Below are 26,936 nucleotides of genomic sequence, written 5' to 3' on the forward strand. Positions count from 1 at the left end.
GGCTATCACAATAATACAGACTCAGGAAGGCAATCGGCCACAGAGAACTTTTTCTTAAGTGAAGGCACCATGCAGGCTACAAGCATAACTTTAAATTTTCTTATTTACTATGATAAATTAATGCCTGTAGGGAATAAGCAGATAGTCAATATGAGATGTGCTTTATTTCAGTTGCTGTACATTAAAAAGAATACCGACTTCAAAGGCTAGTTTAGAAACAAGCAGGTCATTATGGTACATACAGGTGGAGCTTCCTTGCAGGTTCCAGTTCCGTTCCGCCTTGCCATCACCTCTGAGCATTGTCAGCATGTGCCTGGCAGGGCACAAACATGGAGAGAGAAACAATCCCTGTCCACAGAAACCTACACCCTAAAGTCAGACCCACAGTGTCTGTTGGCCATCAAGTTCTGAAGATCTGAAGACCCATTTGACACAACATATAAAGGTTTTCCTGCGGGGCTGCTTGATGTCTCAGGTGACATCTATGCCGATATCTGGAGTTGGAGAGTAAAGCCAATGGTGTTTTCATGGAGGGGAAGTGATTGCTTTTATCTTCACACTGCAGTGATGCCATGGGCTTCTGTTTCCTGTGGGGGCAAAAAAAACCCCAAAATTTAATATGTTGCCAAGGGTTCTCCCTAGCGAAAGGAATGCACACGGCAGATAGCTAGCTCTTCATTGTCAAAGCTGACACATACAGTAGTTTCCATGGCTAGGAATACTGCTCCCTCCACCCCAACCTAGTGTCTATGCAGCTATTCCCAAGTCTGCACTCTATAGAGCGGTTGCAGCAACAAGAGTGCATGCCCCTTCCACCAGCTTATGTATCTTCCTCCTATGGGCTGTGCACATGCAGCCGGAGACTACGCCTGCTTGGAAGCTGCCTCTGCTCTTCCCATTTCAATTCTCTCCTGGTTCCGGAAGACAGTGGTGCAGGAGAGGGCAGGGAAGCACCTGGCCCTTTCACTTGCCTGACCTGCCTCTTCCTCCAGTGCCCTACCCTCCAGCTCTGAAGCTTCCCCTTTATGTACAAAAGGACCAACGCAGCTCCAAACAATCAAGTCCAGGAGCTGGGAAGATGGCTTATTCTAGATGGGGCTGTGGTCCCCTGGAAGAAGGTTCCTAGCTTGGTGGTACTCCTAGATCCAACACTGGGGAACTGGAAGCCCAGGTGGCCTCAGGAGCTAGGAGTGCCTTTTCCCCAGCTATGGCTGGTTTGCCAGCTACAAACCCTGTTAGTCATGGGTCAAGTGACGATCTAACATAAGGTTACCAGATTTTTTTCAATGAATACGGGGACACTTCATTGAAATGAGTCGGAATGATAGGATTTTGTCTGTGGACTGATCTGTAAATCTGGGAACTGTCCCCGGGAAACGGGTACGTCTGGTAACCTTAATCTAACAGCACTGCTGGAAATTAATTTTTAAATGGTATCTGATCATAAAAAGAAGTCAACAGGCAGTGCAGACCGTATTATGTATACACAATAGGAATGACTTTTCTGTCATTGACCAAGTTCTTTTTTGAGAGCTGACTTAATATTTCTGTAAAATATTAACCTGGTGTTCCAGGCGTGTGTGCCAGGCAGTGTCAAAAATGTGCTTCGCTGGACCACCTGCTTGCTTTTACAACCTCATTTTAAAACACTAGATGGCATCAGTCTGCCAAATGACTGTTTTGATTGGCAACACAATAAAGAAAATGTGCACGCCCCAACACCCCATCACAGCATATACTGTGCTTAAATGCACAAAACTAACTGCAAGGAGGAAGTATACCTTCTGTTTATTTATATTAAGTCTTTGGGTGACTTGACATTAATTCGGTCACATCAGGGCTTCAGTGTAAATTAAGATAACAAAGATGCTGCAATTCTGGGTGGCAACCATGTGAGATTCAACCATGACATTGATGTACAAAATTAAGACTGATATGACACATACATGAAGTCTTATTGATTGCAAAGAACTAGGACTGGAGAGACCCAGGTTCAAATCTCCACTCCATCATGAACCTCAGTGAGTTACCTCAGGCCCATCTCTATCTCTCAGCCTTAACTACCTCACAGGGTTGTTGTGAGAAAAGGTAATATATATATGTAATCAAGAAATAAATAGAAAATTATATGAAAATGCAGTTCTTCCTGTATATCCATGAACTGGGTGCAGGTTGAAGGAGTATATTGATTAATGTTGAGTGTCCAATCACAAGCAGGACAGAAAGTCATTGGGATCCATGGATTACTTCAGTGTAAACGGTTGCAGAATGCTCTCATCAGAGTAGGAATATGGAGCTTCTTTGCTGATTTAAAAAAGTACATTCTGTCTCAAAACGCCCCTCAATACAATTCTACAAAAACTCTCTTGTTTAAAATTATGGAAACAAAATTCTGTAAAAAAAAAAAAAGCCAGGGAAGCAAGGAAAAAAGAAATTTTGGATGCGATAGCGAAGAAAGAAAATGAATTAGGAAAAAACCCAAATAAACAATCGATAAAACAGGCAATAAAATTATTACAATCACAGTATTCAATGATAATCAATGAAGAAATAACATGGAAAGTTAAAAAAATGAAACAGAAATTCTTTGTGCATGCAAACAAACCTGGAAAATTGTTAGCATGGCAATTAAGGAGAAATCAACAGATGAATCATATAGGTAAAATTAATTCCAATTGGAAAGTTTTAGATGCAACTAAAGAAATAAGGGAAGTCTTTTAAAAATATTTTCAGAATTTATACAAAAGAAGAAAAGCCAATCAACATACAGGAATATATAAAAAAGAGTCATCTGCCAAAGATAAAACAAGAAGAGATAATATTTTTAAATACACAAATAACAGATCAAGAAATCCCCGAGGCAATAAATCAAATAAAGGTGGACAAATCACCAGGACCAGATGGATTATCAGCAAAGTATTATAAAAAATTTAAAGAACAGCTTGTAAATCCAATGAAAGTCATAATGAATGAAGTATTAACAGACGGGAAATTCCAGAAACATGGAAGGAAGCTTATATTACTTTGATTCCAAAACAAGATACAGATTTGACCTTGGTCAAAAACTGTAGACCCATTTCATTATTGAACAATGATTATAAGATATTTGCTAATATTTTAGCTAATAGATTGAGAAAGGTCTTAAATGTTTATATACATCCAGACCAAGTGGGATTCCTTCCAGGTAGGCAGATGAAAGATAATATAAGAACTATCTTAAATGTAATAGAGTATTTAGAAGTAAGAAATTAGAAAAAAGCAGCAATGATGTTTATAGATGCAGAAAAAGCATTTGATAATATATCTTGGGATTTTATAAAGAAAGTGATGGAAGAAATGGAATATGGAGAAAAAATTATAAAAGGGATACAAGCTGTATATACAGAACAGAGTGCAAAACTAATTATTAACCAATTGATAACGAACCAATTCAAAATAGAAAAAGGAACGAGACAAGGATGTCCGTTATCACCTTTATTATTCATTCTGGTCCTGAAGGTTTTGAACAGAAACATAAGAGCAGACAAGCAGATTGTGGGAATAAAAACGGGGGGAAATGAATTTAAGTTGAAAGCATTTGCAGATGACTTGGTAATCACAGTTGAGGAACCAAAACTATGTCTCCCTAAGGCTTTAGAAAAAATATAAGAGTTTGGGCGAGTGGCAGGATTTAAATTAAATAAAGGAAAGACAAAAAATACTAACAAAAATATGATGGAACTGGAGAAAAGGGAATTGCAGGAGATTATAAAAGTAGAAATTCACAAAAAAAGTCAAATATTTAGGAATCTGGCTTACTAATAAAAACTTAAATTTATATAAAGACAACTATGAGAAAGTTTGGAATGAGATTAAGAAAGATTTGGAAATTTGGAATAGAATGAATCTCTCCTTGATGGGAAGGATAGCAGAAATAAAGATGAATTCACTACCAGCGGCAATAATTATATTGGCACAAACTTGGAAGACAGAAGAAATACCAACGAAAGAACAATGGCAAAGGAAACTTATGTAATATGCAGAACTGGCAAAACTAACAGAAAAAGTACATGAAAAGGACAACAAGGGCTATAAAAGAGAATGGGAACCATTTACAACATACGGTATATGAAGAGACAACATAAAGAAATGGACTCATTGGCAGGGTTTGAGTAAACAATCACAACTGTATACAACAAAAATTAAGACTATATGTATTGGGGAAATTTGGGGGAAACAATACGCAGGGTGAACAATATGGAAATAAAACAAAATGGGAGTATGAGGGAAGTCCAGGGGAGAAGGGTGGAAATATGAAAAATTGATATATTGTTAGAAGAAGTATACATGGAAAAATCAATAAAAAATAATTATAAAAAAACCTATGGAAACAATCCAGATAAATAACCCAGTTGCTTACACTTTTAGCCTCATCAGTTTCAACAAGAGAGGAATATACGTGTTTCTCTGCCACTAGGAATGATGGAACAAAAGTGGATTAAATTAATTGGCTCATGCTCTAGTTATCACCCATTAATGCTATATAAATCCCACCCAATGTTGGAAAAATAAATGAAGGCATGTAAGCAGATTGTACCTACTGTTGTCTGCTTAAAACAAGCAGGGAAAATATTCTTTATTCCCCCTTTTGAGACAAATTGAAGTTTTGGTGGCAGGGATTAAAACTATCAGGATTTTCAGGTAAAGGCTGAAATGAGGCAGCTGTCAGCAAATTTACCTGAACAGTCTTCTGAAGGAAAAAGTCATAATAGAATTGTACTAAGATTCTTCTTCTTCCTCCTCCTCCTCCTCTGCTTCTTCTTCTTCTTCTTCTTCTGCCTCTTCCTCCTCCTGTGCTACCTCTGTTTCCTTATTTATATAAAGGAGAGAACATTCAAATATGGGAAGGGAAAGAAGCAACTACTGAAACAGTGGATTAAATGTGACATGCATATTGCTCCCTCAGAAAAATGGGAGAAAGCACCTTATACTGCAATGCAAAGTCTGCTACTATTTTAAAGGTGCGTGGGCAGAACGTAGTCTCCTGCTCACAGATCCTTCTATAAGAGGTGGGCCATTTTTCTGACATAAATCATGTGTAATTCTCCGAGAAGGAAAAGCTCAATTTGGAGGTGGTGTGCATACTCCATTTGCAGTCATACTGTGTTGCTAGCACATTTCATTTTTCTAAATAGAAATACAAGCTTTTATAAAAGCTTAATGCAGCTGAATGTTGAATTCTTTACTACATTAACGCATGCAGACAAGCCACATTAAATTTAATGATTAATGATCAAAGAGCAGAAGCATAATTCAGCCAAACTAATAAACTCAACAGTAGTCTCTATGCCTTCTGACTTTCTCTAGTGTTTGAGGGTGTGTGTGAGAGAGAAAAAGTGTATACATATTAGTGTGTGTATAATATTGTTCAAGTTAGATTCTGATCTACTGTTTATTTTTCTTATCTGTTAGAAGGAAAAAATAGCAAAAGTTATTCTAGAGTAAGGTTACCAGATATTTTTCAATGAATCCGAGGACACTTTTCAACTTCCTACTAAACAGATGGATTTTGTCGGGGGACTGATTTGTAAATCCGGGGACTGTCCACGGGAAATGGGGATGCATGGTAACCTTATTCTAGAGCATACTTTCCCTATTCATAAGGTAGTATTTGACTTTTATCTACATACCACACATAATCTAGCCTACATGTCTTTGTTCTTCCATCACCTAGCAAATTAATGAAAAGGGCAAGTTGTGCTATTGTGTTGCTCCTATTCATTTCCACAGCATTTGCATAGATTAATGTGTGGGCATTTGCGGTAGATTCTGCCCCATAGTGCACTGGTAGTCCTAGCATGAAATACCACTGAGGCATTGTCTACATCAGAGTGTCTTGCATACTCAATGTGTTGCTGAAGCACACAACTGAAAGGGAACCAATTTACCCAATTTACCCTGCCTCCATTTTCTTCCCTTTCCTCTGCTGTTTTATTACGCAGTTTTTTCTAGCTTGTAAACCATTTTGGACAGGGACGCATTCTCTCATTCTTTGTAAAGCTTCGTGTGCATGGATGGTGTTATATAAATAAGAATGACCATAATGAGGAAAGAGCAGAGTATTAAATTGTGTGGCACCTTCTGCATTTTTCACCAAGAGAATTCCATCACCCCCATAGTGATATAAGAGTAGGATGCACCAAAACATTGTTATTCAAGTTACATGTCGAAACTCACAAGTAGTTTTTGTGGCCCAATCTAAGGTTATGTCCCATGAAAAGTACATCCAATATCAACATATAACAATATTCCGTGTGGGAAAGCTGGGCATATATGCCGCCATCTCCCTCCCCAATTTAAGCCCTTCTTCTTGTCACACCATTTCTCTGCTCTAAATTCCTTCCTCCTGAAGCAATTTTGGTTTGAAAAGAAGAGAAGTTGAAGAAGTAGGTCACTGTTGCTTGCATTATAGCACAAAACTTGCAGTGTGACCCTAACAATGTCGTTAGCAGTCCTCTTGCACCAACCCTAGAATGCCAATTTTATCTTAACAGCAGCATTAAGTCTGCAGTGGACTTGTACTAGGAGGAAAAAATGAATCCAGAAAGTAAAAAAGGCAGAAGATGCATACAGATGCACTGCCTAGGTATAAAACAATATTTGATTTTCACACAAAAAATATGGTTAAGATTTGTAACGAAAACCCCAGGAAATAACCTCAATTGGTTTTAATAGTAAACACATACAACACACAAGGCAGGAGTTGGCTGAGAAGCTCCAAGCCAGAGGTCTGTTCCTTTAAGGAAAGTCTGGTGCAAGAGGGACAAAAGGTCTCCACTGAGCTTCAGGCCCAGCAGGTTGTCTGTTTGGAGCTATCCAAGGTCCTTCAATTTAGCCTAAAGCTACCTGCTACCTGACTGATTGACAAAGCTACACCTATGTCTCTGATGTGCCCTGTGGACTCTGTGCAGGTGTGTGCAAGCAGGCATGAATGTCCACATAGTTATATAGGTGCACCAGGTGCTGCCTGGGTACATCAGTTCAAGCGCATGCCATTTTGCTCTGAGAAAATGGTTAGAATGAATTCCTTGGTCCCAGAAGTTAAACAGGCCCAGACATAAATATTCTTTGCTAGATGCCAGTCATAACTTGGTTTTGTGATTCAGCTTGGGGGAAGAGGGTTGTCAAGCAATGCTTTACATTAGTCAGCAAGCAGACAAATCAAAGTGCAGACTACAAGAAGTTTTTGAGCGTACTTCTGTCACTGGCTGTTCTTCGCCTTCTTCCTGCAAATGAGAAAAACCATCCCTTAAAACAGACTAATAAAAAAGATCAGACAGCAACCAATGACAAAAAAATACTATTGAGAAAGACTAGAATCTATTATACAGGAGGGTCTATACACGTTTGTTCAGAAGAAAGTCATACTACTGTGTTTATTCTCAGATAAATATGCATTGGGTTACACCCTTAAGAATGCTGCAAGGCATGATGTTCCTTTCCCCCCTTTATCTTAAGCACACAAAGCAGGGCTGAATAAAAAATTAACTGAAGATAACCTTTTGGCACTTTTTTTTCAGCTGCTCCTGATCTGTTGGGGAATTCCAGTCCTCCCCTGGAAAACGCTTGGCAAATATTTGACCATTTCACTCTCCATGGATTTGGGGTGCAACTATAAATCAAGCTAATATATTGTTCAGTGCCATTTTAACACTATTACGAAGGAAGGAATTGGCTTTGTCCTTATTCCTTCCCATTCTCCTTACTTCACCCAACAATATAAACAAACAACAGAATTTTATTCAACATTGAGTGAGCCAAAAATCTCCCAGAAGACAATTATTTGGGGGGGCAATGTGTTGAAGAATTTCAGCCCCCCCCCCCCACTGGACATTTGGCAAAACTCCATTACCTGCCCAATTTTGCCTCCCCAAAAAGGTCCATTTTGGTTCAGCCCCAAAATAAAAGTTAGAAGAGGAATGGCAGGGGAATGACAGCAAAGCAGTATTTTTTCACCTCTCTCGATGGCCCTCACAAAACAGTGAAGTGCCCAGCTCTTGCAGCATTCTTTTTCCACCAATGAGAAGAAGGTCTGGGCAGCATGAAAACACCACATAATAAATGCCTAATGTCTTAATGAAAACACTTATATCCAGTGGTGTCTGTATCAATAATCACCAATGGCTGTGAAAAGGATAGATGTTTAAGAAACCTTTAAGATCTGACCTGCCCAGTGAATAACTTTACATCCAGAAAATAGCATCTGTCTGGGGCTTTGGGATTTTGTTGCTGGCAAAAGATAGAGAACATCTGCGACAGCCATTCAAAGACGACAGGTGCAATTGAGAATACTGACACCCCCCCCCCGAGATCCCTCCTTCTGCATACATGTGCATCATTTTGACTCTGCATTTATCCATTCCATGGCCCCTGCAGGGTCAAACCATCAAAAAGAGTTCTTTTACAAGTCTGTTAATATGCAGAATCATCCTTTTCACTCACAGAAATTACATGTTTGCTGCATTTCTATTGCAGTGGAATCTCCATGTTGTCTTATTTCTCTAATGAGGTAGCAGCTGCTGCTCATGGTTTTCATTCCTCTCCAAGCATGCAGGCAGATACACTGAAAGCGACACTTCGGAATCAGCTGCTGGTGCCTGACTATAAAGGTTTCTGTGAGGGGAAGCCGATTGTTACTGAGCAGACAGGCAGCTGTGGATGGTTAAGCAGCAGGAGAATGCCGCCAATGCCCTGCTGGGGAACCTGTCGCCCTCCAGCTGTTGGTCCTCACAGCCACCCGAATGAATGCAATCCTTATGCAAAATTTAGAAGTGTACAAGTGCAACCTGCAACAAAATGTTGTAGTGTGAAGTGTTTCCTCTTCAGGATTCCAACCACTCCGTTCCATTACTCCCTCCCCACTAAGGTTTTCTCTTCTGCCCTCACGCCCAGGAGTGAGTCAATAGTCCCTGGCTACTGAACATTGGGCTGTTCTCCCCCTCATGATTTTAGGAAAACTTTTGCAAATCTCAGAGCTCACCCCATAAGCTTGCCAGTACCTCCCTCTCACATGTTGGTAGTGCTGCTTTGGCTGCAAAAGCAACGGATGGAACTCAGAGCCTGGATATCAGAGATGTGAAGGGCGCTTTGAACAAAAATGGCAAGCAGGGGAAAAAAGAAAAGGAAATGACCTGTTCTTCTGTTGGCACTTCAGCAGAATCAGCTTCTGCATCTTCTTCTGCGTTTGCCTCATTCTCCTCAGTTCCTTCTGTCTTTTCAATCTCCTGGCAACGGAGCAAAAAAGAAAAACACAAGTAACATCACAGAAGAGAAAATCAATTTAAACCAAAGAAATCTAGGGTGGTATTCAACCAACATGTCCTGCCAGTGCAAGGATTTCTGGTCCTGCAGTTAGATTTCCCCCACTGCTCCCTTCATGTACACCCTCCCCAAATCTGCTCCAGAAGTTTGGGAGAACCCCCAAAACAGATTTAAGGGGTGTGCAGGGGCAGGAGGGGGAATATTCTGTTGCACATGCAGAAATCTTTGCTGATGGAAAATTCACATACTGCTACTCCGGATTCATTCTTCACCTCTGAAATGCATTTGGCAAATCTCACATAATTGTGCTCACTGGATGGTTGTTAGCTTTCTCTTGTAAAAGTCAAGCTATTTTCCTGCATTTTTAAGCAGAAATGTTGCAGCAAGTTCAAAACGTTTAGCTCTCATGGGTCATGCTGTTCCTTCCGTATTAGGGATGGGGATGCTGCAGCCATCCAGATGTTGTTGGATTCCAAGATGGCCAAGAGTTGGGGATGATGGGAGCTGTAGTCCAACAACATCTGCAGGGCACTGAGTTGGCAAAGGCTGATGCGGTGGCCAGCCAGGCAATCTGAGTCATGCTGGGGAACTGTTGGCACTCACACAGAGTTTCTGGGAGATGGCAACATGGCTTCCAAAAAAGCACTTAAGTGATTGTTGTTATACAGAGAGATATTTTTTTTAAAAAAAATCGCATTACTTCTTCAGTTTTCTGCTCTTCTCCTGAAACTTCACCATTTGGCACAGTCGGTATCTCCTCGGTAATCCTTCCCTCCTGTGATAACAAATTCAAACAATATTCAGAAGTGGAGAGGGCAAGTACTGGGTTTGAATGTTTCACTTAGGGCTTATGTATTGTTGCTTACTTTGAAGGTCAGTATCTATCTAGGTTTGTCTGGGTCTTGTGGCATAGACATGTGAGTTGTCGATTGAGGAACTGAGACTGCCATAGAAGAGGCTGCAGAGTGGTTTATTGGTTTATTGAGCTTGCATATTTGATTTTGGTGTGTTCACTAGGTAACAGTGTGTTCGAGTAGACCTGAGTGGAAAGTATTTTAGCTGCCGATAGACGGTTAATGGTGTTGATGATTACATAGTGGGCTGAGAATATAACTATATTTGTTTCTTTTTCATCGTATGAGTGACTGGGAATGTTGTAGGGTGGGAAAAGTGAATTTCTCCCCCTCTTTTCCTTAGCTGCCAATTGCGTGTTTAAAAACTGAGGAATTGATATTTGGATTTTGTTTTGTACTTTTATTCTACTTGCTTATATTATATTTTGTTAATTATGTTTTGAATGTGTGATTTTCATTGTAATTCTGTAGTTGATTGTCATGTGTAATATTTTGTTCTGATACTTAAAAGGATGCCCTGTACTGTTGTCAATTGTGGTGTTTTATACTGTGATATTTCGCCCCTAGTATTTTCTGTATTTGATCGTTATTGATGAAGCTGTTTTAAACTGTTTAGAGATTCTGCCCCACTCCAAATACATGGTATATAAATTGTCTAAATATAAGTAAACAAACAAACCATGAAACATGCATTTATGCACACACTTGCATGTTTAAATTCTGTTTCTTTTTGTTTCTTGAAAAGTCATATAAAAACATAATAGGATGCTTTCAATTCCATCAACACTGAAAAGCATCAAAGGTAGGCAGCAGTGGTTAAGATCTATGCCTAAATTATTTTAATAAAGCATATTTATTGAGTAGATTGCTTTCACTAAAGTGAAATGATTGCTCATTTCTTTCAGTTTCATATTAGAAGAACAGAGTATGATCATTAACCGGCAAGGTACTGTTTTCTAATTAGTTCAGTATAATCAAATCAAAGGGTTGTATGCAAAGCTAGTCATACTCAGAGTAGACTCAGTGAAATTAATCAACATAACTAACTTAGCTACATTCATTTCATTGGGTTTACCCTGAGTAGAACTTGGTGTATGGATACAATACAAAGCAAAGATTTCTGCATTGGCATGCAAGTATTTTTCAGTACTGTATCATTTTCTGAGCAGAAAAGTAGAAGCAAACAAAACAAGTAAGCTGTTTGGGGTGTGTGTGTTAGTGTAGGCATGATCTTTAGGGTCCCCTCCCAGCCCACAATTTCATACCTCTCAAGTGGGATTCTGCAGAAAAAGAAGGCTTCTAAAGTGGTTCAATAATTTAATGACTTTGGCCAAGTCTGTTAACTATTGGTTGTAAACAAAGCCATTTATCACAAAGACACCACTAGCCTCTAGCAACAGCGGCACATGACAGGGAGCAACAACAGCACCATCATGTCCACCAGCAGGGGGGCAAGGCAAGAGGAGCTCTAGGTTGGTGGCTTCACACACCTGCAGGTGACAAGAAACCCGCCTGACCTCATCAGCACCTCACCATATCCCTGTCCTGGTAAGTGGCAGAGCCAGTCTGCTTCTCCCCTCATGTGCCCCTGCTGGTCTCTACTGACCTTTGCTCCAAGGAAGTCATATCCAAAGTATACACTGAGATCTCTTGCTGCTTGGAGATTGGGGTGTGTGTAACAATATACAAAAATATGCTTCCATATGCTGTTATTTTCTACCACAATGAATATTTCTTTCTTAAAAATAATAATCATAAAGCTGATTATAAGCAAGTACAGTGATACCTGGGGTTAAGTACTTAATTTGTTCCGGAGGTCCGTTCTTAACCTGAAACTGGTCTTAACCTGAAACACCACTTTAGCTAATGGGGCCTCACGCTGCCGCTGCACCGCAGCACAATTTCTGTTCTCATCCTGAAGCAAAATTCTTAACCCGAGGTATTATTTCTGGGTTAGCGGAGTCTATGACCTGAAGCGTATGTAACCTGAAGCGTCTGTAACCCAAGGTACCACTGTAATAATAACAATCCATAAGATACAGTGGTACCTTGGTTCTTGAACATAATCTGTTCCGGGAGTTCATTCGACTTCCGAAATGTTTGAAAACCAAGGCGTGGCTTCCAATTGGCTGCAGGAGCTTTCTGCACTTAAGCAGAAGCTGCGTCAGACATTCAGATTCCGAAAAATGTTAGAAAACTGGAACACTTCTGGGTTTGTGCTATTCGGGAGCCAATTTGTTCATCAGCTAAGCTATTTGAGAACCAAGCTTCCACTGTACTTTTAATGTTATAGCATTTTGAGTGGCTGCCTCTTCTGTGGCTACTGCTCTTATCACTTTAAATAGGTCTCCAAAACTTTCATAGTATTTTTTAAAAAACAACTTACAGTGGTACCTTGCAAGACAAATGCCTCGTAAGACGAAAAACTCGCAAGATGAAAGAGTTTTTCGTTTTTTGAGTTGCTTCGCAAGACGAATTTCCCTATGGGCTTGCTTCGTTTTCGTCTTGCGAGTTTGTTTCCTTTTTCTTAAAACTGTTAATACCCAGGGAATCTGTGCTTCGCAAGACGAAAAAACTCGCAGAACGAATTAATTTTGTCTTGCGAGGTACCACTGCATCTCATTGTGTATTACGACGTGGACAAATTGAAGGTGCATTGCTGTGCATTAATAGACCAAAATCAAGAATCTTGACAACAGAGATGTCACTCCATCCTTTCAGCACAGCCAGCTGCCCCACAAGGCCACTCTAGTTTCAAGTTACATATTTGTATTAAAAGAGGGGGGTGGAAATCTTCCTCTAACTTACTACACCAGCTTGGTGACATGTCAGATTACTTCTCAGGCAGTCACCAGGAGCTCTTACAACTTCTTTTTCTAGTCTCCTTTCCCTCTGTACATCCTACAACATGTTTTGTCGTTCTCCCTTTAAAGTATGCCATGCTTTGAGAAACTACGGGGAGTCACAGTTTGGCTTTGGAAAGATTTGTTTACTTGGTAATTTTTTCAAGGTCCTTGCTCCATTCACACACATTATAAGGTAGCTTACATACAGGTTTCAATTCCACAAAGGGCATTGATCGGGGAAAAGATTTGGAGTCCTTGCACATCTCCTTAAAATATATAAACATTTTTGTGTGAATTTCTCCCAAATATACACATTTCTGTGCAGTTTTCAGTGTGATTTCCCCTAAAATAATGCATTTGTGTATGTTATTTTCATTAATAGATGCATTTTTATGGCTACTTTAACCCAGGTTATATTTTTGTAAACATTACTTGGAGAATGGCATTGCAAAATTCAGGAAAGTGTGAATGTTGAAGGCTAGCTGTGTTGCAGTTCTCATATTGTTTCAAAAAGTGTGAATTAGGTAGGTTTGCCTTTAGATGTGAAATGAATTCAAATTATCCCCCATCCTGACCTTCGACATCTTACTTTCAACATTCTGCTGCCTGTTTGTCCTTGGCTTCTGCTTCAGCTGGAAGTAGCCCATGTGCTAGAGATCCTGAGATGCAAGTATTTTGTTGCTGTAGCTCAGTGACAGAGTTCAACACCCCACATATGCACACAGGACTGGGGAAAAGCTCCTGTCTGAAATCCTAGAAAGGCACTGCCAATCGGACTGAGCAGCAGTGTGTTCAGAAAAGCACTGGAGTTCCTCATGCAGAAGCAGTTTTGATGTTGACTAATGTTGTAGAGTAATGCTGCCTTTGGGACAGAACAGATCACATGCCCAGTGCTGAGAGTCTAAGCAATGGAGAGTCATGGGCTGTGCATGCCTATGTGAACCAAGGATTTGGTTGTTTTGCACAATGAACTTGCTTTTGCAGAAAGATACAGGGGGCTCCACAGAACGTGACCATGAACTGTGTGATGATCTGAAGATCTGGTTAATCAAGTTTAAGTGACCAAGATCCTAACAATTTGGGTGATAATAGAAAATCATGCCACATGGAGACAACCTAGTAGTGAGAATCTCACTTAAAAGCAAAGTCAAGGATTAGATGGACCAGGTCATATAGCTTCTCTGAAATGGAAATTCCTGATATTTCTGTATTATCCTCTAATGAAGTTTCCTATTAAAGCCATTATTGCTTTAAACTAGCAACATTTCAGAATCTTAAGAAGTTCTAAGCACAGTTATTCAGAACCTGCTCTGCTAAAATGAAAGGGGCATTCATTCAACTATAACTGTTTGCTGCCATATTCAGTTGGGTGCAATCCATAGCCCACTGAACGCAATGTTAAAAATCAGGATGTACTCATTATAAATTAGTGCAAATGGGTGGCTTTTGACAAATAGCAAATTTTTATTGCAAGATCTGCATCAATTAGTCCTTAAAAGCTTTTTACTCTCATGCAAAGACAATTTTTAAAAATCTACATAGCAATCTACATTGTTTTACAAGCTACATCAGTGTCTAATTCATCACTAAATTAAGATGAATAAGTATTGGCAAAGGTTATAAACATACCGATGAGCCTGGTGGAGGTGCAAGACCTAGGAATGAATAAATAATATTTTCTTCTTTTGCACAGAAAAATGAGTCAAAATCCTAAAAAGGGAATAGAAACACACAAACATAAAAAATAATAAGAAACATAAGATTCTGCAAGCCTATTTAAAACACTGAAAATAGGAAGCAAAATTAGTGTTATACATAAGGCCACTCCTTCTGTAAATGCTGTTTTGACAGTCAGCTAGGCATTAGAGAAAGATACTCTGCTAATGCTCAAAAAGGTTATTTCTATGACTGAGTTATGGAATTCAAATCAGGCCACGGTTCAAATTAAACCATTTTGTTGGCATGGATAAAAACAATGAAAGACCCAATCTTTAACGACTGCTGTTTTTCCCCCTTCCAAAGTGTGATTATCCAAGCAGACTCACCTGGCTGGAAGTGAACCTTTTTGAAATTAATGGGTATTACTTTTGAGTAGACATGCAAGCAATGTACATGCATGTGTGAACCATGATAAAAAGCTACAACTGTTTGTCAAAATGAAATATCACAAACACCGCTCCACCCCTTTCCCTCTTCTCTAACGCTTCTCTCCCCGCCCCTTAAGTCCTGGGCATTTCCCCAGGCAACTTGGTTACTTGGAAAATTACTTGGAAAGTTGGGTGCTCCCTGATCCGCTTCAACATGCCTTCTTAACAGCGTCATGCAAGTTGGTAACGTGAAAGACTATCGCAAATCACTCTGATTTGCCTTGTTATTTGGGATACGCATAGAGGCAGTGCACACTCCTGTCGAATACCACTTGCTGGGAAATGACGATGGAAAAGGGCTACTGTCCTCCTATGTGGCTTGGTGGCTTCAGAAGATGCATCAGGTTGGTCACTGTGGGAAATGCGATGCTGAACTAAAAAGGCCTTTAGTCTGACTCAGCAAGGCTCTTCCTATGAGGAAAGGGATCTGTTTAATTCTAAAGCTCACATTTTGAACTTTTGTCCAGGAGAATGCTTTCATATTTTCCTAGCCACGTACTTAAAAGCAAAACAAAATTGTTCTTCAAACATCCTTACGTGTTCAGTTTTGGTATTAGCCAAGCAGCTGTAGTAGGAGAAGGACTGTGAGTAACATCATGGGAGAGATGTTTCCCGCTACCTCAGGAGGTGTCCTGCTTTTGGAAGCCTTATAAGAAGCTGCTTCAGGAGAGAGACTGTGAGTAACGTTATGGGATAAGCTGCTGTCTGAATGATGATGGCATGGGGCAATGATTCTTTGAGGAAGCCAAGGCCCAGACATTTGAGCAGACTCACGTTGTGGGCATAGCAAGCAATGGTTAGAACATCTAGAAACGAGGTGAAATTCCCCCCACTCCCTGGTTACATTTATGCATTTGTAATACTGATAGGTTGTTGTTTTTAACTTGCTGTGGCATTTGTTACATGTTGCTGCTTTTATTGTTTATTACAAAATTATTCTTGCAGTTGTTGGTATTGTTTACATATTGTTGTTCTTGTAAGCCGCTTTGAGCAAAATTTCTGTTTGTTTTTTGAAAGGTGGCATGCAAATGAAGTGATGAGGATGACTTGCCATGTAACCACCTGTTTTCAGCTTAAGATTAAGAAAGAAGGGGACTGTTCTATTCATCCAGAGCAGCAGGACAGAGATACTGCTTGTCTTTAGGTAGGTAGGTAGGTAGATACAGGCCATTTTATTTTTAATTTTTAAAAATTGTTTAGAGGCTGAGCCCTCCCTCTGCTGGACTCTTCAAGAATTGAAGCAATCGTTTAGCAATAGGGAACATGTGGCCCTTCAGATGTTGTTGGGACTACAACTCTCATCAGCTCCAGCCAATAGTCAGAGACGATGGGAACTGTAGTCCATCAACATACGGACAGCTGCATTTTGCTCGCCTTTATATTAAAAAAAAAAAAAGCTTATGTTACAAATAGCAAAAAAGCTCCACTCGGAATAGTTCCTTGCTAGTTCGTAATCTGTTTTTGTCCATTTTGGCCCTCTTCTGTAGCACACATCTCCACCACTTCTTTTTAAGAGCAGCCAACCTGAAAGAAGCCATTACCCACTGTAAGGAGATCCTCTCTGTGCCTTTTGGCTACCTTCTCCCCATCGTAAGGGGACAGGGTGCCATTATGTTGGTGCTGCATTGGGGCTAGTGCAAATATTGTACTAAGAATATAAACTGGTCTTTCTAATCATCTGGAAAGGCCCTCAGACGTGTACTTTGGTATGTCAACTGCTTGGTGCCTAAAATAGCCTTGTGCAGAGTCAGAGATATTGTATATTACTAATTTAGAGTCTATGCAGACGTTCAATAGCAGCTGCTCTTTGGCAACATATATTCTACTATGTAGTTCTCTATGGAACTCTAATTCCACAAGTGTGCAGAAAAGGGAATCTTTCAAAGTGGTTATTTTTTCATTGGCTCAGCTCACATTAGTTTTTAAAATACGTTCATTCCTTGATGGTTGCTTTTTTTAAGGTCAAATTTCTGAGAAGATGCCTGTGTGGCCACCCTTAAGCAGGTGGCTAAACAACACATCTTGTGGAAGTGAATTCCATGAATTTTCTCCAGGGCAAGGCAGGGTGAGATGGCCATTACAGGTGGCCAATGCAGAGGGGTAAGGAGAGGTCAAAGATTTGAGCATTGCTCAGTTTGTCTTGCACCGCCTAACTGAGCCTGCTCACTTCGTATGCAGTAGAGCAAAGGTGGGGAACAACTCCCATCAACCCCACTGAGCAGAGCCAATGGTGGCATATACTGTACATGTTGAAGTAGGATTGTGTGGTTGGTTTCTGTGCATGGAATAGGGACCAGGTTTTATACTGATTTTTGCCTCGGGTTGAAAAATGTCTTTGGCCAGCTCTGATATCCTTATAGCTCTGTGTGTGAAAGAGCTAAAGTATGTTGTACATGTTATAAAACACAGTAAAATTCTACTTTCAGATTCAGGACCTGGACTATTCCTGAAAGGAACAGTTGCACCCCACTCCCTTTGACATTTATCATAGCTCCAACCCTAATTCTAAGAACTCAATCATATGTCAGAACATCTCTTCCATTTATGATTACATTTTTCATACTTGGCTTCTAAATCAGCTGTTTGTATCCCATCCATTTGAATATTTGTTTTTGCTACAGGATGTGCATAAAGAAGAGGTTAGTCGAGAAAGCTGTTGCTATTTTGAAATGTTCTCCTACCTAATGTGAAGCTCCCTCAGGGGCAAGCCACACAAACAGCTACTATGGAGGCAGCTTTAAACTGTCGTTTCTGGTTGCTACAACCATGGTGCAAGACATTTCTGAAGGAGTGGATGCATAAAATAATCAGATCCATGTGTTGAACTACTGCACATATTTATTTATTTCCAAATTGGAGTAATGCCAAACAAGGGGGGGGGGGCATCAGCATTGGTTTTTCCTATAGCCTGGAAGTATTTGATGGAAGGTAAAAATACTTATGGAATCCATCAGCTGTACTGTCATGGCCTATGCTCTTACTTACAAAATGAATTTATTTATGGAAACTCTAAAATTCAGTTGGTTTATTTTAGGCTGGCACACAGGTACTGCTTCCAAACCCTTATGCATGGATTTGCTATTGAGATCTGATGGCACATTCCCTACTGCAATCCATCCTAACTTCAGTATGGATTCATCCCTCTACTCCTCTGGAATTAGATGAAAAGGAGTGTGTTTAGCATATCAATGTCACCCTTCCTCACCCCCCACAACAACCTCTCCCAGCACAGGGATCATAATGATGGTAAAAGGACCGAGAACATTAGGCGTGCTCCCATTCTGTGTGTGCATAGAAGGTTCATTCTCTTAGTGTTTAATAGCCAAAAAATGCACAAACCAGTTCTTTCCAGTGTTTCTCCCGGAACAGTTCCTTTGCACAGCAATAATAAGTGGGGTGAATGGCGGGGGTGAGGGAACTTGGAGCAGCTATCTATTTTTAACACACACACCCTTTGGAAGCAATGTGGGGGCAGAGGAGTCTGCCCCTCTCAGGGGAATGGGACTTTGGATCCAATGGATCCTTAACTAGCACCAACCCAATCTGATCCCACCTTATTTCAGGACCGTGAACTTAGAGCCAAGGGTAGTTTTCTGTCCACCAAGCTCTTCCGGGACACAGCAAGGACCTCTGTGATGCCTATGCTATAACTTAAACCCGAACCCAGAACCATCTTGTGCAAGCAGTTCACAAAAGCGGGCATAACATTAACGCAAACAGAGGACCAAGAAAATGTTTTGCAAACTTCATGAAGCAAATCTGTACATTTTCTTTAAATCCCTAAACGTATTACACCTTTACACTTCTTACCCCACAATACTGTTCCTCATTGAATATTTGTGGAGGGAGGGGGATTCCATTTTGTGGCTTCTTTTCACCCGGAACATTCTCTCTCATCCATTTCCGGTTGTCTTCATCACAGGCTATGTCCAGTTCCTTAAAGTCAATCTTGTTGGCCTCTAAAAAGCCCACCACCTCTTGCTGTTTCTTCTTAATCTGGTTAGAAAAGAGAAAGAAAATTAATTTGATATTTCATAACTAAACTTAGTGGCTATATCCAATATATTAACCCAGTGCCTTTTTTTCCTAAAAAAAATGTTTAGGGGTACTTTCATTTTGACTCAAGAAAATCACTGGGAAAGGAAATGAAATCGCTATTGAAAGTGGTAACAACGAAACTGACCAATCACTGTGCTAGATTCCAACTCCTACTTCACACATTAAATACTCGCTTCCGTCTGAGACTCAGGAAACACCGTGAAAGGAAATGAGGCCGCCATCAGGGGTAGCAACAGAACTGATGATTCACTGTGCTAGAGAAGAAACTAAACAATTTTAAAAATGTAGTTTCTTCTTCCGTTAGATTCACAAAATGTTTAGGGGTATGCATACCCCCTGCATACTGTATTAACCTGTATTACAGGGTCACCAACTTTGGAGAACCAATGGGCACATTTTGAGGAAGTGCTGTGATGGCAGTCACAAAATGGCTGGCGTTGGAGCGTAGAATTAACATAAAATGGCACCCACATATAAAAGACCAGAAAAATAACTACAAAATGGTGCAGACATGACCTTGCATCAGTTCCCCTATCAATGCCAGATGGAAAGGCACCCACACCAGCCACCATCATGCTCACTCACAGATAAGCTCTTTGCACCTCTCTGCTGTTCAGAATGGAAGTTCTGCATATTTCTTAGCATGTACTTGTGCTGTTGAGGTCCCATCAGGCATAAGGAATGTACTGTTAAAAAGCAGGTGCATCTGCGCAGCCAGTCTCCTAATTACAGCAATATGAACATGTCTTGAAAAAGGGTTGTAATGATGGCAGATTCCTCAGCCAAATTCAGGGCAGGCAGCCACTGCGCAAATTCTGCTAATAACCCTAGACGCCAACTAGTAAGTACATGCAATTTATTCTGAAACAGCACCAATCTCCTTGCCAACTTTATAGCAACTTAATTCCATGCTCAAATGTCATTTTGAATGAGGTCACAAAGATAATTTTTGCTTGTGACTCCATCATGCAATTTAAAATCCAATCTCCCCTCAGCAACACGTGTGAATGACAAAACTGATGAGGTCACGTAAGTAGCGTAACAGATTACATGGCTACATCCAAACATTTAATCCCCGCCCGCCCGCGTCTTTCAGGGAATCTTGTCCATCACTACAGACCTCTGGTAAACTTCAAAGAAGCCCCAGCATCCTTCAGAATACAGTTTGAAAGCCACTGTTCTTTCAGAAGGAATAGCACCTCCCCCTCAAGAGCAGGGTCACCTAAATGTATGGAAGGTGGTCAGGATATGCAGCTGATCCTAAAGTTCCAGGTGAATGAGGAGCCATGAGGGGAGAAAAAAGACCATTGATACATGCAGAGACCATTGGTACACTCACAAAAAGAGAACACAGATTTGCCTAAAATGTATGTATGTATAAATGATAATTCAGAAATAATTACTAATCTAAATAGAAACACAATAAATGTCACCATAGCGGGCAAAGCTGTGACCAGGTAATTTGTGTATATGCCCCGTCTGCCTGGTCAGGTGCTAATTGTTAATCTTCAGAATCTCTGCTCTCCCTTCTTATGGTTCTTTATGTTTAAACTAGGTATGGACTGGACAGCCCTTCAAATAGAGGACTCCTTACAATAGAAAACTATTTACTGTAAAGTAGGACACACATCTACCCTAGGTGTCTGTGTTGCTATTCTTAAGGGAGGCAGGGCCATGGGGTCTTGGAATTGAGATTTTTGCAGCAGCAGGGAGGGAATTTAACATTGGCCTGCAAACCAATGTATGTTTGACTATGGGCTGACACAGAATTACCTGCGCTTACGGTTTCTGTTGTAGCTTCGCACGGGATAATTTATCGGTTTTCTTTTATTGAATTATGAGTTCAAACCTTAGACGTGACCAAACTCATCGTTTTGTTTATCCCTTGGAAACCAGTGGTCTACTAAAATTAAAACAAAAACTCAGCACATTGCTATTTCATCAAACTCCTGCTGTATAATAAAGTCAGAGTTTCAGTACATTAGATTCTATAGAACCAGAGTTGTAAGGTAATCAAGACAAGCAACTGTCATCTAGTTCAACCCTTTCCCAACCACATAGATCACAAGTTGCCAACATGGCACCCATAGACAACGGTGGGCTTGCCAGTACCCTCTGTACTTTGGAGGGTATCCCCTCAAAAACCACAATGCACAGCAGATTGTTTGCTCATTTCCTGTTTACACTGGATCAACCTCTCCGTTGAATACATCCCCCTAAACATGCCCATGTTTCACTGGATGCCAGGACAGGAAGTACATGACTGATATAGATGCTTATTCCCCCACTGATGAGGCAGCTGGTGAGGAGAGCATGCCCACACTATTCTGTGCTCCTATCTCCATTTCTTCTCTTTCATATGTGGCATCCATTATGCCATGAAATGATGTCACAGCAGGCATTTTTTGTTACACATCACCCAAACATTTTGTGTTATGTGCCACACCTATCACCACAGCCATTTAATGTTATGCAACAACCCCCACAGCATCCATCTTGTGAGTGGTGCCCACAGCACTTCCTCAAAATCCCAAATGTGCCCCCTGGTCCCGGAGGACTGGCAACCCCTGGCATAGATTAAACTACAGAAATCAAACCATATTGTGCTCCAAGGCAGAAAGGGGGTTCTTTGCAGAAAGATGCTTGCAGAGCACATGGTCTTTTTGCTCCTCTCTTAAGAGTTGTGAAACCACACCGTTCTTTTTTTAAAAAATAAAGATTTATTATGTGCTGAGAATACAGTGTTTAGGGACATGATGGGGGGGGGTTCTTTTGAAATAACTTGGTGCTTCAAACCTTAAAGTACTTTTAAAAGGTTATTTGTAGTTACTTGTTATTGTTTTATATTGTGCCATCAATTTGTATGGCAATTTCCAGAGTAACACAAAAACAAGCAGTCCCTGTGTCAAGTAGCTTACAGTCTAAGTTTCAAACAGTGGAGGATCACAAAGGAGGAAGAGAGAATGCAAGGAATGTTAACAAGCAACACAAAAAGAGGTAGATGTGACTGAATGCAGATTTAGACTTCATTTTGATGGAGAGTGAGGACTAAGGCTTAAGCTAAACACTTTATTGAATCATAGAGCTGGAAGGAAGCCAATGGTCATCTAGTCCAACTCCCTGCAATGTAGGAATGAAGTTATGGTGAAGTTGTGATTTTATTCGCCCCCTCATGTGCGCGATTGTTATTTTCCAGCCTCTCAGGACATGACAACAGAAATTATGAAAAAACTAACCAACTCTACTAACTTCATTCCTGGAGACACTCCACTGTGATACTAATTATTCCCTTACAGAGGCAGAAGCAAATAAAAAGGGTCTTTTGTTATACTATCCACAAATTGGCATAAATCTTTGTGGCTGTTCTTTTCATGTTCCAGTGCATTTCTGAAAGTAAGGAGGTTCTATCATTCTCCTTGTGTTTTGAGCAGAAATTAGCCGGCAGTAATTTTATACCACTAACTTTCTCGTTCGAGGAAGTTCTGAATGGCTAGATTCTACTAGTCACTAGAATAATTTAAAAAGTCATTAAAATAGCTGCTTTCAAAAAGCTAAAAGGCAAACCTCAGTTCTGGTATCTGAAGAAGAAATTTGACTTTGGAATAGAAGCAGGTGCTCTGCAAGAAATGCAATCCATCCACATATGTATATTTTAACTCTATCCCTTCCTTGTTTAGACTTCAAGCCATTTTCTTACATTCTAAGCCATTGTTTATAATTCTCAGTTTGTATTTTTAACTCAACATTGTGCCTCACAAAACAGGGGTAGGAGGGTTTCATCCAAAGATTGAAACTTGAAGTTGCTTTTTATCACTGTAAAACATACTATTAGTAGGCTGACAAGCTTCTTTTTCAAGGGATTTTAAAGTTGTATAAGAATGATTCTGAAGTGGTCTTGCTGAGAAGTAAGGAACATTGAATTTATACTTCATCCCTGGCCCATAAGAAAATAAAAAGACAAACACCCATTTCCCGAACAGTGAACTGCATGAAATCAAGATTGTCGACAACATAATTCACCATCTATTTGAGTGGAAAGACTTGGATTTCTCAGTTCGCCCTTTAAGCGCAAATAAATTGTCTTAAATCCCAACAGGCTAACTATAAAGTGGACTCAAGTAAAATGAAGAAGAAGAAAAAGCCATATGGTGCTTCTGTCACAACTCAGTATTCAATATCTAGAGTAACTCTCAGATGACAGTTAAACTTTGAAGCAGAATGTTATGCACTGGTTTTAAATGCTGCTATGCAAAACACCATAGATAACAAGGCAACTTGTGTATAGCAAGTGGGACAGGATGATCCTAGTCTGCCATACTTGCCATAGATGCATGTACATTAGTATAGTACTGGAACAAGATTTGGGAACAAGATTTACAGCTCCATGCAGTAAATGAAATATCCTCAACATACTTGTTTAAAAGTAAATCATACTGATTGCAATGGAACTTCCTATAAAGTAAATGTGCATACAACAGGGATGATGAATTCAATTTCACTGACCTTTTCTGGATTTCACTACAAATATATTAGATAGGTATACAAATTGTTGATGCAAAATGCTAATAGTTAGCATTGCTTGCATGTATGTGTGTTTAAGCTGCTTTTGAGGTTGTGGTCATATTGTTTAAAATGTTATCTGTATTGTAAAAAAAAAAAAGAGAGAGAGATGTGAAATGGAGGTGGTAGTGGGAGTCACATGAATTTGTATAAAGTGAAGTACCTTTAAAATGCAAACCACTCTGAGCCTTTGGGGGAAGTTATAGTATACGTACATGAAGGGACACGGGTGGCACTGTGGTCTAAACCACAGAGCCTAGGGCAGGGGTCAGCAAACTTTTTCAGCAGGGGGCCGGTCCACTGTCCCTCAGACCTCGTGGGGGGGGGCGGACTATATTTTGAAAAAAAGAAAAGAATAAATTCCTATGCCCCACAAATAACCCAAAGATGCATTTTAAATAAAAGCACGCATTCTACTCATGTAAAGACAAGCTGATTCCTGGACTGTCCACAGGCTGGATTTAGAAGGTGACTGGGCCGGATCCAGCCCCCAGGCCTTAGTTTCCCTATCCATGGCCTAGGGCTTGCCAATCGGAAGGTCGGCAATTCGAATCCCCGCGACGGGGTGAGCTCCCGTTGTTCGGTCCCTGCTCCTGCCCACCTAGCAGTTCGAAAGCACCTCAAGTGCAAGTAGATAAATAGGTACCGCTCCGGTGGGAAGGTAAACAGCGTTTCCATGCGCTGCTCTGGTTCGCCAGAAGCTGCTTCGTCATAATGGCCACATGACCCGGAAGCTGACAAAGTCATCCTCGACTGGACCTAACGATCAGGCGTACGTTTACCTATACCTTATAAAAAGGTAAAGGGACCCCTGACCATTAGGTCCAGTCGCAGACGACTCTGGGATTGCGGCGCTCATCTCGCTGAAAATAATGGAAGGATGGTTTATAACAGGACCCAGATGCCTATGATAAATAAACAGGAGTGTAACAGGAGGCATTTAGGGTGCAATCTTAACATCAATTACCTGGCAGGAATCCCCACTGAAGTCAATAGAACTTACCCCTGAGTAGACATGGTTAGGATGGTGGTGTTAGAAGAATACTATTCCTATTTAAAACAAAAGTGCTAGGGAATCCAGTGAATTAAAAATGCCTTCTTTGACTCTTATACACACCCCAATTCACACTAGTAAGAATATGCTAAGCCAGTAAGAGGAGTCTGAGGTTCTTTGTCTCCATATCCAATCCTTTTCTGACTGTACTCATAACATGGATCATATATACTACTGGAGGTATTAAGTTCTGCCACATGACAATCCACTACAGTGGAACAACTAGGGTTGCAACCTGCTTAAAGAAATTTAATTAATGAATCCTATTTGTTTTAGTTGAGCAATCTAGCAATTTCAGTTTTTTTTAAAAGTACATTTCTAAACCAAGAAGCTTTACCCCCACAATCCTGTGCATATCCATTCTGAGGAAAGTCCCACTGAATTCAATGAGTCTTAGTAAATATAGGACTGCAGCCTCATGCTTGGGATTACACTATAAGCACTGCATCTTAATTACAGGTGTGGGACAATGTTATATTTGCAGGTGGTGAGCAAATGGCATCATCCATTATCAGTGGCGTAGCGTGGGTTGTCAGCACCCGGGGCAAGGCAAGTAATTTGCACCCCCTAACCCGTGGATTTGCGCCCCCTAACCCCCAGATGTTGCTCCCGGCCCCCCCTGCACCCCCCACGCTACGCCACTGTCCATTATACACAATCAAATGCAAATATGATTCTCTTTGAAGTATATTGGGCCAAATGGAAGCTCTGTTACCCAGGTGCTAAAGAGAGCAGCCTGCAGTTGCGGAGAAAACAAGCTTTTCCATTTAGTCCTTTTCAGTCCTTCTGCTCTGGAAACTTCTTGAGGTTGTGTTAGTGCAAGCCAGTTAGCAATGCAGCCTCGGAGCTATGTGCAAGCAGCAGTCAGTTTGTTTAGAAGTGTCACTGTGACTGATTGCTCAGCCAGGGCTGCAATTTGAGCTCATGTGGGAACTGGATATAAAAGGAAACAGTTCATGCCCAGGTCCCACCTTCCCAACTTCTCAGTGCATGCCGTTTGCTAGCTTCAACCAGCATAGCTGTTCTGATCACTTAACAGTAGGCATGCTCAAAACTCACGGTAAGAAAGATTTAAAATGTTAAGATAGCAATGCTAAGATAGCACATGCTTAATTTTTGTGCATATAAGCAGTACCCCTTATATAGCAATATTTCTCAAAAGAAAAAGTCTACACAACCAAGCCTGATGATCATTATTGTTTCAATAGCAAAAGTAGAATGCTTTAAAAAGAAAAAGAAAGATCTGCAAAACTTGCTAAAAGGAATATATTGTGCAAAGGTTGTTTTTTTCACTGATGTACAGGCATGCACAAAGATGTGGCAGTACTCCACAGGGCAATCCTACTCAGAAGAATGTCCCCGTGAATTCAAGTAGGCTTACTCCTGAGGAAGTAGAGTATTTCAGCCTCCGTGTTTCTCTGCACCTTGAATCAGTCGGGAAGATTGCGGTGCGCCTCCGTTTAAATAATAACGGACAGGTGTCGGTCTGTTTCGGTGGACTCAAACCCGCTTCCTGAGATGCATTAAGCTGTTAACTTTAACTGCAGCTACAGACCAATCCAATGGCCCTCCTGGAATTGCAAAAAAACCAGAAGACACCCAAGACGTGCCATTCGGTACGTATGTGCACCACGCCCCTTTCCTCGTCAACAAAGTCCTTCCCAAAGCTTCTGGAAGCTCTTACCCGTGGGAACGTACATCGCCCGGCTATACCTACCATGGTAGACCCCGAGGACGTCGCTACGAACACTTTGATCACCATTCCGACGACACCCAGAGGGAACCCGCAGCAAGGGGAAGCAGCAGCAGCAGCAGCGCGCCTTCCGTGTCAGCTCAGGCGCGAGAAGCGCAGCGCGCGGCCCTCTTCGACCGGAGCAGAGCGAGAATCCCCGAAGAATCCCCGCGACTCCTGGGCTCCGCTGGTTCCCTGCCGTTCCCACCCCACCCCCCACCCCGCTCCGCATCAGCTCATTGGCTCCAAGGCATTTGGGGAGCAGACGGGCCAGGGCACGATTGGCTGGTAAAAGTATCCATTGCAGGAGGACTTGCACCTGCCCCCCGCGCTCGTCGCTTTAGATTGACCGGGGGACAGCCCTTAAAAGGCCGGGGACGGCGG

General features: G+C 40.9%; 1 protein-coding gene across 3 annotated transcripts; it reads right to left on the minus strand.

Moving 5' to 3' along the window:
* Nucleotides 1–142: 142 nt before the first annotated feature.
* On the minus strand, nucleotides 143–26,768 carry SH3BGR (SH3 domain binding glutamate rich protein). Of its 3 annotated transcripts, none has more exons than XM_081908807.1 (8): nucleotides 26,505–26,768; nucleotides 18,958–19,143; nucleotides 14,630–14,710; nucleotides 10,001–10,075; nucleotides 9,171–9,263; nucleotides 7,236–7,265; nucleotides 4,718–4,848; nucleotides 143–580 (listed from the first exon to the last, which is right to left on the minus strand). In XM_081908807.1, exons 1-7 carry the CDS (start codon nucleotides 26,580–26,582, stop codon nucleotides 4,759–4,761), a joined length of 633 nt encoding a protein of 210 aa, XP_081764933.1. In that variant the 5' UTR covers nucleotides 26,583–26,768; the 3' UTR covers nucleotides 143–580; nucleotides 4,718–4,758. The 3 variants fall into 3 exon arrangements, with proteins under 3 accessions (XP_081764933.1, XP_081764932.1, XP_081764934.1); XM_081908806.1 differs by having other exon boundaries at nucleotides 143–587; nucleotides 26,505–26,765; XM_081908808.1 differs by having other exon boundaries at nucleotides 143–587; nucleotides 26,538–26,757.
* Nucleotides 26,769–26,936: the final 168 nt, after the last annotated feature.

This window comes from Podarcis melisellensis, assembly GCF_964234715.1.
Source record: "Podarcis melisellensis genome assembly, chromosome: 4".
Classification (NCBI taxonomy): domain Eukaryota; kingdom Metazoa; phylum Chordata; class Lepidosauria; order Squamata; family Lacertidae; genus Podarcis; species Podarcis melisellensis.

Bases quoted from the DNA above. Each gene is read 5' to 3' on its own strand.
- SH3BGR (XM_081908807.1), bottom strand. From the start codon at position 26,582: ATGGTGATCAAAGTGTTCGTAGCGACGTCCTCGGGGTCTACCATGGTA. The intron at 10,076-14,629 runs GTATGTTTATAA...TTGTTATCACAG, and splicing joins CACCTCCACCAGGCTCATCG to GAGGGAAGGATTACCGAGGA. The intron at 4,849-7,235 runs GTACGCTCAAAA...TATATAAATAAG, and splicing joins AAGAACAGCCAGTGACAGAA to GAAACAGAGGTAGCACAGGA.